This window comes from Mytilus californianus, unplaced genomic scaffold (genome assembly GCF_021869535.1).
Source record: "Mytilus californianus isolate M0D057914Y unplaced genomic scaffold, xbMytCali1.0.p SCAF_11, whole genome shotgun sequence".
Taxonomy (NCBI): domain Eukaryota; kingdom Metazoa; phylum Mollusca; class Bivalvia; order Mytilida; family Mytilidae; genus Mytilus; species Mytilus californianus.
Window position 1 is genome coordinate 34,331,384 of NW_026262593.1, and position 13,264 is coordinate 34,344,647.

Consider the following 13,264-nt stretch of genomic DNA (forward strand, 5'->3'; position numbering starts at 1 on the left):
ATTGACTAGGATTTCCAACTTTCCTGCTGAAGGAAATGGTTCTCTCCGGAAAACTCAGGCTTCCTCCACCACAAGGGTGGCCACCACTACATAGCCAATAGTGCTAAAAGTGGTGTTTTTTATACGACCGCAAAAATTAAAAATTTTTTGGTCGTATATTGGTATGACGTTGGCGTCGTCGTCGTCGTCGTCGTCATCCTGCGTCGTCCGAAGACACATTGGTTTTCGCACTCTAACTTTAGTTTAAGTAAATGGATCTCCATGAAATTTTACCATAAGGTTCAATACCACAAAAGGAAGGTTGGGATTGCTTTTGGGGGTTATGGTACCAACAGTTAAGGAATTAGGGGCCAAAAAAGGGGCCAAAAATAAGCATTTTTGTAACTTCCAGACAATAACTTGTGTGTAAGTGTATGGATCTCTCTGACATTGTACCACAAGGTTCCTTATCACAAAGGGAAGGCTGTAATTGATTTTGGGGGTAATTGCCTCAAAATTTTAGGAATTAGGGGCCAAAAAAGGGGCAAAAAACAAGCATTTTTCTAGTTTCATGACAATAACTTGTGTGTAAGTGTTTGGATATTTCTGAAATTGTACTACAAGGTTCCATATCACAAAGGGAAAGCTGGAATTGAGTTTGGGGGTAATTGCCCGAAACGTTTAGGAATTGGGGGCCAAAAAGGGGCCAAAAATAAGCATTTTTCTATTTTCCAGACAATAACTTGTGTTCAAGTGTATGGATCTCTCTGAAATTGTACTGCAAGGTACCATACCACAAAGGGAAGGCTGGGATTGAGTTTGGGGGTGATGAATCATAAGGGGGTTCAAAAAATTTGGGGGGGGGGGGATTTTTTTTTTTCTTTTTTTTTCTTTTTTTCCTTTTTTTTTTTCTTTTAAAATTTTCCATTTTAAGTTGGTTATTTCTGATTAATATTTAAAAGCAAATAATAATGATATGGTAGGAGATACACACCAAACAGGATGTGTAAATTATTATATAATAAGTATTGTGCAATAGCAAGAAATTTTCAATTGCACAGTATTGCACAATAGCAAGAAATCTTCAATTGCACAGTATTGCGCAATAACAAGAAATCTTCAATTGCACAGTATTGCGCAATAGCAAGAAATATCCAATAGCACAATATTGCGCAATAGCAAGAAATTGTCAATTGTACAGTATTGCGCAATAGCAAGAAATATTCAATTGCACAGTATTGTGCAAAAGAAGATACTTCGTATAAATTGCTTATTTCTTGATCAATTTCAATGGGGTTTTATTCTTGAATTCTTGGGATTCTTTAATATGCTGAATCTAATCGTGTATTAAGTTTTTGGATTTTGGGCCCCGTTTTTAAATTGGTCCACATTGAGGTCCAAAGGGTCCAAAATTTAACTTTGTTTGATTTCATCAAAAATTTAATTATTGGGGTTCTTTGATATGCCGAATCTAACCGTGTATTTAGATTCTTAATTTTTGGTTCCGTTTTCAAATTGGTCTACATTAAGGTCCAAAGGGTCCAAAATTAAACTTAGTTTGATTTTAACAAAAATTGAATTTTTAGGGTTCTTTGATATGCTGAATCTAAACATGTATTTAGATTTTTGATTATGGGCCCAGTTTTCAAGTTGGTCCAAATCGGGGTCCAAAACTAAACTTTGTTTGATTTCAACAAAAATTGAATATATGGGGTTCTTTGATATGCTGAATCTAACCATGCATTTAGATTTTTGATTTTTGGTCCCCGTTATCAACTTTGTCCACATTGAGGTCATAAGGGTCCAAAATTAAACTTTGTTTGATTTCATCAAAAATTGAATTCTTGGGGTTCTTTGATATGCTGAATCTAACCATGTATTTAGATTTTGGATATTGGACCATAATAGGTGAATGTCCAGTTTAAAATTTTTAAGTTCTTAGACCACATTCATTCTGTGTCAGAAACCTATGCTGTGTCAAATATTTAATCACAATCCAAATTCAGAGCTGTATCAAGCTTGAATATTGTGTCCATACTTGCCCCAACTGTTCAGGGTTCGACCTCTGCGGTAGTATCAAGCTGCGCCCTGCGGAGCATTTTATTAAAGTTTGTTTTTATGTTGTGCTGTTACACCGCTGTCCCAGGTTAGGGGAGGGTTGGGCGTCCACAAAAATGTTTAACCTGCCAAATTCTTTATGTGCCTGTGCCAAGTCTGGAGCCTGTAGTTCAGTGGTTGTTGTTGGTTCGTGTACATGTCATATTTGTTTATCGTAAATTGTTTTGTTTTAAATTAGGCTGTTAGTTTTCTCATTTGAATTGTTTCTCATTTTTCATGTCAGAGCCTTTTATAGGCAACCATACAATATGGGTTTTTCTTATTGTTGAAGGATGTAAGGTTGCCTATAATCATGATAATTGCTTACATTTACTTCATTTGAACTCTGGTGGATATTTGTCTCATTAGCAATCATACCACATCTTATTTTATATTAAACACCAACAATAAATCAATCCTACATAGAATTGCAAATTTACATACTGTTGATTCATTATTATTCGTTGGATACCAATTTTCGTGGGTTTCGTGGGTACAGGTGAACCACGAATTCAAATGTTCAACGAATTACAAATTTTCTATTGGCTTTTTATGCAGAAATTGGTAAAACCACGAAATCAAATATCCATGAAAATGCAAGTTTTTCTCAATCCACGAAAATTTATACCCACGAAAATAAATGAATCCACAGTATACAGTTTTTGTCTCGCCTGCGAGACATAGGGATTGATTTTCAGACGATGGCTGCGGCGACGGCTGCTATGATGGCGTCAACAATTGTCAAGTTTTCTGCTTAAGTTAGTTTGATAGGAACTACTAGTGATAGATCATTGATATTTTGTATGAAGATGCATTACTATCAGTACATATCAGTTTGATGACTATTTTGAGGACCTGCTCCCTAGTTCATGGTTCAGTGACTTTCAATTAATTTGCAATTTTCCATGATAAGTTTTCTGCATAAGTTAGTTTGATATGAACTACTTGCGATAGATCAATGATATTTTCTATAAAGTTGCATTACTATCAGTACATATCAGTTTGACGACTATTTTAAGGCCCTGCCCCCCTAGGTCATGGTCCAGTGACTTTCAATGTTAAGTTTTATGATTAAGTTAGTTTGATAGGAATTACTTACAATAGACAATATTTTCTATAAAGTTACACTGCTGTTTGTACATCTCAGTTTGACAACCATTTCCAAGCCCTGCCCACTAGTTTGTCCAGCGACTTTGAATTGATTAGCAATGTTGCTGTCCATCAGATTGTCCTTTTCTGAAATTTATGCCGACAGAAGAGGCATATCTCTGTGTCAACAGTTTATAATAAAATTTATATGAATATATTTTGATACAGGAAGTGATATCCATGATGAAGTATATTCAAGAGGGGTGCAAGAAGAAACACCAACAAATCCTAAACAACTGATAAGGACAGTGAGTGGTAGAGAGGTCCTGGCAGATCAGAGAGATTCTGTAGCTCTCCCAAACAAGAAACTAGATACATATATCTGTAAAGCTTCAACACTGGGTATGTATCAAATTAGGATGTAGATATTCCGTCTGTCAATCACATGATATTCCATTGGTATTTCCTCAGGAACTATAAATCAGATCTTCCTGTAATTTATTATCAGTCTTTAAATGAACATGCTGTGTCATGTGGTTTCAGATTCATTGATTGTTAACTTCCTGTTTACTGAATACTTATATATTCTAACATATATTGAATTAAATATATGTAGATGATTCCTTTCTCCTTGAAATACTGACAGAAAATAATATTTACTAAAATTGATGTCGTCGTAATTCTTTATAATTCAGACAAAGTTGTCATGTAAGTCAGAATGTTTTACAATTTTTAAACTGAAACCTCATAAAAATTCTGACATTTCAACTTCCTTCCAACCAACCAAGTTTGAATCATCTGATGCCATTGTTACATTTCTGTTTGGAAAAGAGAGGGGAAAGATAAGGGACATTCAAACTCATAAGTCAAAATAAACTGCTAACATGTTTAACCCCGCCGCATTCTGTATGATGTGCCTGTCCCAAGTCAGGAGCCTGTAATTCAGTGGTTGTTGTTTGTTGCTGTGTTACATATTTGTTTTTCGTTCATTTTTTTGTTCATTAATTAGGCCATTAGTTTTCTCAATTGAATTGTTTTTATACATTTGTGATTTCGGGGCCTTTTATAGCTGACTATGCGGTATGGGCTTTGCTCATTGTTGAAGGCCGTATGGTGACCTATAGCTGTTAATTTCTGTGTCATGTGGTCTCTTGTGGAGAGTTGTTGTCTCATTGGCGATCATACCACAACTTTTTTATATTGACAAAGCCATGACTTAAAAAGAAAAAGACCAACAGACACACAATAGTACACAGTACAGAAAACACAACATAGAAAACTTTAAACCGAGCAAAACGAACCCCACAAAAAACTGGGGGTGATCGCAGATGCTCGGTAAGGGGTAAGCAGATCCTGCTTCACATGTGGCACCGGTGGTGTTGCTCATGTTAGTACAAACCTGGTAATAAGTCTAAATCGGTAGGTCACATTCAGGGAAAAGGAGAAGGGATTGTAGATTGGAAGTATGATACAATCTTCTAAATGTAATATGTCCTCAACATGAAAATAATTTGATAAAGCATGCAATGTTTTGTCATTTATCTTATGGTATGAATTCATGAAGCAAAATTTATGATATAACATTGATAAGTATACTATTGAATTTTCTTTCTTGTATTTCAAATTGGGAAGAGAATATGAGGGTCTGCCCCCAAAATCATGCCTCATAACTATTTATAGGTATGTTTATAAAAAAAACTTATTATACCTCTGCTCCTAAGGAGGGAGGAGATATCTTATACATATATAACCTAAGTCTGGTAATACTGTAGTTATTCATCCTGTATATAAAGTCTGTTCATTTTGTCAACATAACAATAAATGGAATAGGAAGAACTAGATTACCGGCCAACATCTTAGAAGTACACGATTGGTATTATTGCCAATGAGATAACTATCCACCAGAGTCCAAATGACATGGGTACAAGGATCCGAAAAATTTTCACACAATTTCGGTCATTTTGAGATGACTTAAAAGTTGGGGCCCTTTTTTCAAACTGTCATAATTCATAGCATCAGCGAACTTGTAATGACTGTTCATTGCATTTACTTCATGAATTTTCTTATCGTTATTCTAAAAAAGTTCAAGAACAATTTATGGAATGCAACAGTTTAAAATTGAAGTGATTTTAATAACTCATAACTCAAAATGGTAAGTTTCTCCGGAATCACTAACGTTCTTTCGATTTAGAAGACGACATAGAAACTGAATGTTTCAAGTAAAAAAATTATAATAAAGTACAAGTAATTCACATGATTCAGGGTTTTTTCCGGGATTTGTTCTGTTTATCAAATTGACAGGAAATCACCGGACTTTTAATTTTATTACCTTCAAAAGTGTTGGAATATAACAGATAATAGTCACACTCGTTTAATTAAGCATGAAATCATTTTGCATTTTACGATTAAGTGCCTAATCTGGTGAAAACAAATTCACACATGCCTATTACATAGTAAATAAAGCACACGTTTGACTCTTTCTTTTTTTCAACATAAATTAGTTTTAGTTTTAATTTTTAAATTAGAATTGATGATTGTCTTTGCTGAAAAGTAATTAAATAATGAAGAAAGTTGTTATGGAATTTTAATTTCTTTATGATATTAGTTCTGAGCTTGTGATCACTGTGAGGTGTGAATTAAAAATGCAGGTTAAAAGTGATTAGCCATCATTAGCCTATATTTCCCAGAGGCATTAATCAGTTATAAGAGGGCCCTCAGGATTATCATACTATACTTGAGTGGCAGTTTTATTACAGGAAAGGAATTACAAAACAATTACAAGTGCATAATGGTGATTAAGAAACCCCATCTCAATGAAATGACCGAAATTATTTCTGTAAAAAAATTAATTTGTCCTAAATTCCAATCTGCTGTTTAGGACAAATAACTTTCAGTTTAGGTCATGACTGGCAAATATGACCACTTCCAGACCCTTGCATGGGTACAATCTTAAACAATGAACAAAATCATTACTGCTTAGCAAGCTATAAAAGGCCTAAACATGACAAAATGTGAAACAATTTAAACACAATATTATTCATATACTTTTGGAAATGACTATTTATTCCATTCATATTTACTAAATATGTTATGTATGGTAATAAAGATACAAAATGAGATAAAAATACTGTCACTTTTAAGCATCGAATTATGACTTATTTTACATTTTGTAGGAAGAAATGATTCAGTAGTGAAGGGATCGTGGGTCATTGGTGCCCTGATGTCTGTGATGTGTAAGGCTGCCAACAACATGACATTCAAACAGATGATGATACAGGTATTATGATATTGAATAAATGAACAATGAATATCATTAAGCCAAAATTAAAACATATTATTGACACAAAGTGCCAAAAATTTTGCACATCAAAATTTATTCACTACTGCTTATATAAAAATATTGCGAAAAATGTGCTTACACCAGAATACCCTGATTACACTTCTGATGGATTCAACCAGGGTAGTCAAATGAGCCAATATATTTGTCAATGAACAAAAAGTTTTGATATGATAAAAATGTTTTAGGAGACTGGACATTGTTATTGATCTGTAGCTATGCTAGATAAAAACATGGTGAAGACTTGTTTTATTTTGTGCATTTGTTTGTTGTTTTTATACCAGTTCACATAGTTTTATTTTTATTATTTTATATTTTCTGCATAATATGAATTTGAATTTTGTTTTGTTCAATCTTTATAGGTACAGTTGATGATACAAGATGCAATTATCCCTGATGGCAAGCCAGACCCTGATATGATAATAACAGATGATCTAACAAAAGACTTCTATCTGCTTCCACCACCTTGTTAAATGTTCCATTTTGTCTGGTAAAGTGTTGAAAGATGTTTCATGTGAAAAACTTCTACGATGTATTATAGACATGCATAAACTTATGAAATGTTATATCTGTGATCATTTTAAACTCAGGCTAGTTTATAGCTAATCATTTGAAACAGTCCTATATTATTCAGACTAGTTCAAAATTAATCATGATTTGAAATAGTCCCGTATTATTCAGACTAGTTTAAAACTAATCATGATTTGAAACAGTCCTATATTATTCAGACTAGTTTAAAACTAATCATGATTTGAAACAGTCCTATATTATTCACACTAGTTCAAAATTAATCATGATTTGAAACAGTCCTTGATTATCCAGACTAGTTCAAAACTAATTATATTATCCTCTTGTTGTATAGAGACTATTCTGAAGCTTATCATGATGCGAAGAAGTCTTATAATTCAATTTAGTTTACATTGTAAGGATTAAGTTGTTATTACTCAATTCAGTATTTCCAAAATTACCCAAATAGTCCATTTTTTATTGGTTTTTCTTGCTGATTTTAACAAATCTTTTGAAAATGGTGTAGCATAATGAAGAATTACAGGTATATTTTGTCTTCTGTTCAAGTGGACATACTTTTTTGGAAATTATGACCCATGCACTAATTTCATGATAGTTAATTTACCAAAATGTTTTGTCTTGTTTAGAATTATTGGCCTAATTTTTATTTTAAGTAAAGTTGCATAATAATATCATTTTTAGCTCACCTGACCTGAAAGGTCAAGTGAGCTTTTCTCATCACTTTGCGTCCGTCCTCCGTCGTCCTGCGTCCGTCGTCCTGCGTCCGTCGTCCTGCGTCCGTCGTCCGTCGTCCGTAAACTTTTACAAAAATCTTCTCCTCTGAAACTACTGGGCCAAATTTAACCAAACTTGGCCACAATCATCATTGGGGTATCTAGTTTTGAAAATGTGTGGCGTGACCCGGTCAACCAACCAAGATGGCCGCCACGGCTTAAAATAGAACATAGGGGTAAAATGCAGTTTTTAGCTTATAACTCAAAAACCAAAGCATTTAGAGCAAATCTGACATGGGGTAAAATTGTTCATCAGGTCAAGATCTATCTGCCCTGAAATTTTCAGATGAATCGGACAACCCGTTATTGGGTTGCTGCCCCTGAATTGGTAATTTTAAGGAAATTTTGCTGTTTTTGGTTATTATCTTGAATATTATTATAGATAGAGATAAACTGTAAACAGCAATAATGTTCAGCAAAGTAAGATTTACAAATAAGTCAATATAACCGAAATGGTCAGTTGACCCCTTTAGGAGTAATTGCCCTTTATAGTCAATTTTTAACCATTTTTCGTAAATCTTAGTAATCTTTTACAAAAATCTTCTCCTCTGAAACTCCGTGGCCAAATTAAACCAAACTTGGCCACAATCATCATTTGGTTATCTAGTTTTAAAAATGTGTGGCGTGACCTGGTCAACCAACCAGGATGGCCGCCACGGCTAAAAATAGAACATAGGGGTAAAATTCAGTTTTTGGCTTTTAACTCAAAAACCAAAGCATTTAAAGCAAATCTGACATGAAGTAAAATTGTTTATCAGGTCAAGATCTATCTGCCCTGAAATTTTCAGATGAATCGGACAACCCGTTATTGGGTTGCTGCCCCTGAATTGGTAATTTTAAGGAAATTTTGCTGTTTTTGGTTATTATCTTGAATATTATTATAGATAGAGATAAACTGTAAACAGCAATAATGTTCAGCAAAGTAAGATTTACAAATAAGTCAATATAACCGAAATGGTCAGTTGACCCCTTTAGGAGTAATTGCCCTTTATAGTCAATTTTTAACCATTTTTCGTAAATCTTAGTAATCTTTTACAAAAATCTTCTCCTCTGAAACAACTGGGCCAAATTAAACCAAACTTGGCCACAATCATCATTTGGTTATCTAGTTTTGAAAATGTGTGGCGTGACCTGGTCAACCAACCAAGATGGCCGCCACGGCTAAAAATAGAACATAGGGGTAAAATTCAGTTTTTGGCTTTTAACTCAAAAACCAAAGCATTTAAAGCAAATCTGACATGAAGTAAAATTGTTTATCAGGTCAAGATCTATCTGCCCTGAAATTTTCAGATGAATCTGACAACCCGTTGTTGGGTTGCTGCCCCTGAATTGGTCATTTTAAGGTGATTTTGCTGTTTTTGGTTATTATCTTGAATATTATTATAGATAGAGATAAACTGTAAAAAACAATAAATGTCGGCAAAGTAAGATCTACAAATAAGTCAACATGACCGAAATTGTCAGTTGACCCCTTTAGGAGTTATTGCCCTTTATAGTCAATTTTTAACCATTTTTTCGTAAATCTTAGTAATCTTTTACAAAAATCTTCTCCTCTGAAACTACTGGGCCAAGTTAATTATAGATAGAGATAATTGTAAGCAGGAAAAATGTTCAGTAAATTAAGATGTACAAACACATCACCATCACCAAAACACAATTTTGTCATGAATCCATCTGCGTCCTTTGTTTAATATTCACATAGACCAAGGTGAGCGACACAGGCTCTTTAGAGCCTCTAGTTTTTTATCCTGATGACTTTTCTTCTGATGTAAGTTTTATCTTGTTTGCAGATAGTGCTGTGATTTTTGCAAATCAATCAATTAACTTTTTCTCCAGTGCGCTTATATTTGACAGAATCAATGGTTTCTTTTAGACCGAGAAATTAATTCTTGTCAATTTTGTTTTGTGGAAGTAGATATTGAGCAGGCTTTTTATAAGTAATTGTCTAATGAGGAGCTGCATGTTTTTAGCTGATTGAAGGTTTTTAATGCCAACATTTCACATCATGTTGTTGGGAGCTTTCATGTGAATACTAACACATCCATTCAAAGTATATTACTTATATATCAATTTTGTTACAATATTTCATTAATCTACATGTATATGGTCTTATCATAATTTGCTGCTTCCATTATTAACAAATACATATCCATTTATCACTTAATTATGTTAGATTAAGCAAATCAAAACTATGCCAAATAATTTACAATATATGTATTTGTTCCAGAACAAATCTACCTTATAGTATATTGTATAAGGTTGATTGATAGATTGATAGTTGCAGAAAGTCAAATTATAGCAAAAAAGATTGTGCTATAATTTTGTGAATTTTAGCTGACGAAATGTGCCAAATATATATTGTAAAATCTATTTTGTGTATGGATTAGACAAATGAGCACATGATCACTTTTAATTTATACCCAAATGACATATTTGACTAAAAAGGAGTTCCATTTTTAAGTAATATTTACAGCATGATATATGCCTTCTGCTGTGTGCACACAATAAGATTATTAGCAAAGTGAAAAAGCAGTCAATAAATGGGGAAAAAAAACATATCTTGGTTTTTAAACACTAGAAACGTATTTTTTAATATTCCTAAACAGACTTTCTGTTTGATAAACAATATTAAAGAAAGAGTGTGAATTTTTTACAGTGACTTGTACTTAACCAGTACATATATGCATCAATTAATTAGTCAGTAACAGCTTCTGAACTTACGTTTGTATTAAAATGTACATTTAAACATGTGTTTGTGTTAATATGTACATTTTAACATGTGTTTGTGTTAACATGTGTATGTATGTACATCCAGATTATAAAACATTGAATTTGATTTTAAAGAGTGCTATTATTTATGTTTAAAGTGATTTAATATTTTTAATGTAATGAAAGCAATGAATACATCTTGATTTTATTGCACAAATTTGTCTAAGATTTTATGTATGTATGGCTCAAGCCTTTGATTAACAGAGCTAACAAAGAGAAAATCAACATTTCCTTAACCTTTTTGTATATATGTAGTTGTATAGGGTGAACCCACACCTGGAGTGGTGATTGTGTGGTAGGGTAATAAACAAGTAGATACCTATAGGTATTCACAATTGTCTTTGAAAAAGTAAGAAATTATAGACATTAAAGACAAAAACACTTGTTAATTACCACAAAGTAATTTATAAGTGGTGTTGTCTTTAATGTCGATAATTTATGTATATAGAAAGGTTTTAACAACATTTGTATGTAAAAAAGAAAGGTAGAAATTATTTTTATCTCTGTAAAATTGTATAAATATTATACTATGTATATTAAACATGTACTATGCTAATTAAATCAATTTCCAAAATAACTTGACGCTGATGTGAAATGTGTTTTTCATGTTTTCAATACATAAAAAGAGAGATTCATTCTGAAATTGCCAATCTCATCTTAAAATTTTTAGATTTTTAATTCTCTTCATGGAATCACAACTAGGCTTTCTAAATCTGTAATTTGAACTTATTGTCGATGCATAATTTTATTGCTTTCAATATACTCTTTTTATTTAAATTACAACATAAACCATTCAAATGTTGACCAATTTTAATTGCAAGAGATCAGTTGAACTTTGATTCTACCAAGACATATTCTAAACATGTGTTAGATATTGAAATCGCAAGTGTTTGATTGTACTTCTGGTAAATCTATCGAATCAATATCACAATGTAATGTTCTAGTGGAACTCTGGTGAATCTATTTAAGGCAATATCACCCAAATGAAGCAGTTTCATCTGAGACTGAACTTAATTAATTTTAGAACTGAATTTTTGTCATTTGGAATTGAAAAATAGCAGAATACAATCTGTCTAGATCTTTATTGAAATATGCATTTTTTTTTAGGTAGGAATGTAATTCATTTGTAAGACTATTAATTACAATGAAGAAAAATATAGTTTTATCTTATTATTTCTACTGTTAATGGTTTTGTTTGATTTAATTTTTTTTCGACTTTGTCATATAAGGGGAGATAACTCAGATAACATTATTTTTATTAAGGAATGTGTAGTTAATCTACCTCTCTTGTTTTATAGCAAGAAAACAAGTCACATGACCCTAAGTTTTAATTTTATTTTCTGAAAGCACATTATAAGAGCTATCCTCTCATATTCTATCTTAAAATTCTGTGGACCATTTTCTTTTTATCACACAAAATTGGTTTTTCCTTGTATAATATTAACAAAATCTGACAAATTTGCACAACTTGGAAAAAAAGCTCTGTGACCCATACTTTTTATTATATTTTTGAAAATAGCATGATATAAACTACATTTTGGAAAATTATTTAAAAATTCTGTCTATTTTAATTTAAAACTGCCATCTACCTTATTAAGGTGAAATTTTAAGACATAATTTCTATAAGGATTAAACAATCTACTGTAATAAGACTATAGGTACTACCATAAAACCAATTGTGTCTTCATGTGTTGAGCAAATAATGATTTAGTTGATATAAACTGTAAATTGGAATAGTTTGGCTCTTGTCATATTTTAACTTATTTGGTGCCTTAGATAAAAGTACATTTTTTACCAAAATTTAAGACAGAAGTATTAACATTTACCAAAAAGATAACTGCATGATTTTTAATAGTCGTATGTAAAACTCTTTGTCAAAACATGAAATGTCTGAACAGTTAATGATCCTTCTTACTTGGTCATATGATGAATCACTAGTTTACCTATTTTAATTACTAGTTGTCCAAAACTAATTGAACTATGAATTTTATTATGACATAAATAAAAAATGGTCTTGGCACAAAGTGCCAACATTTGACACTTCTCAATTATCAACAGTAGCCACTTCTTTAGAGGTAAAAACTGCCAAAATATCTCAATTTACAAACTAAACAGAAAACTGTTTAATATTTGTTGTTTTGAATTGTATTTCAAAATTTTTTATACAAAATTGTGATATTGTTAAATATCTTCATTCAAACGATACCAGTGCTTTATTTGTAATCTATTGTAGGTAATAATTGTTTATGATTAAAAATATAATGAATGATAAATATCACTGCTTATGTTATAAATTTAACACTTACCATGTTGAATTATTTTCAGAAAATATCTAATTTTCGTTTATTTGCAAAAATATGCAAATTACATGCAAATGAGTTTTACCCTGCTGCTGATGCATATTGATTCCTTTAAATCTAAGATAGGGGATCACAGGGTGGGGTGCGTGGGAATTAGCTCCAAAGTTGGTCATCAGTGCAAGTCCTATTTCTTGACCAGGAAGACTGAGGGATGCTGATAGATGTATCTTACTGTAGCCTGCATGTAGAGTGGACCACAGTGAACACATTAATCACAACATAGCCTAAGTCGGGTTAAACTGTTCTTGGTACAGCAGTCTAAAGAAGGTCATTTGCACCAAAAATCTGGAATTTTAATTTTTCCCGATTTTTGGCTTCAACTGGACCTGCAA

At 32.3% G+C, this 13,264-nt stretch overlaps 1 protein-coding gene across 1 annotated transcript in view; it reads left to right on the forward strand.

Moving 5' to 3' along the window:
• Positions 1 to 12,847, forward strand: part of LOC127719956 (caspase-3-like) — a 29,188-nt gene extending 16,341 nt beyond the window's left edge. Inside the window, exons 8-10 of the mRNA XM_052226331.1 lie at positions 3,394 to 3,567; positions 6,339 to 6,442; positions 6,865 to 12,847. Coding sequence (XP_052082291.1) covers positions 3,394 to 3,567; positions 6,339 to 6,442; positions 6,865 to 6,975 — 389 coding nt within the window. The 3' untranslated portion in view covers positions 6,976 to 12,847. The remainder of the gene's footprint in view (positions 1 to 3,393; positions 3,568 to 6,338; positions 6,443 to 6,864) is intronic.
• The last annotated feature ends 417 nt before the right edge of the window (positions 12,848 to 13,264 follow it).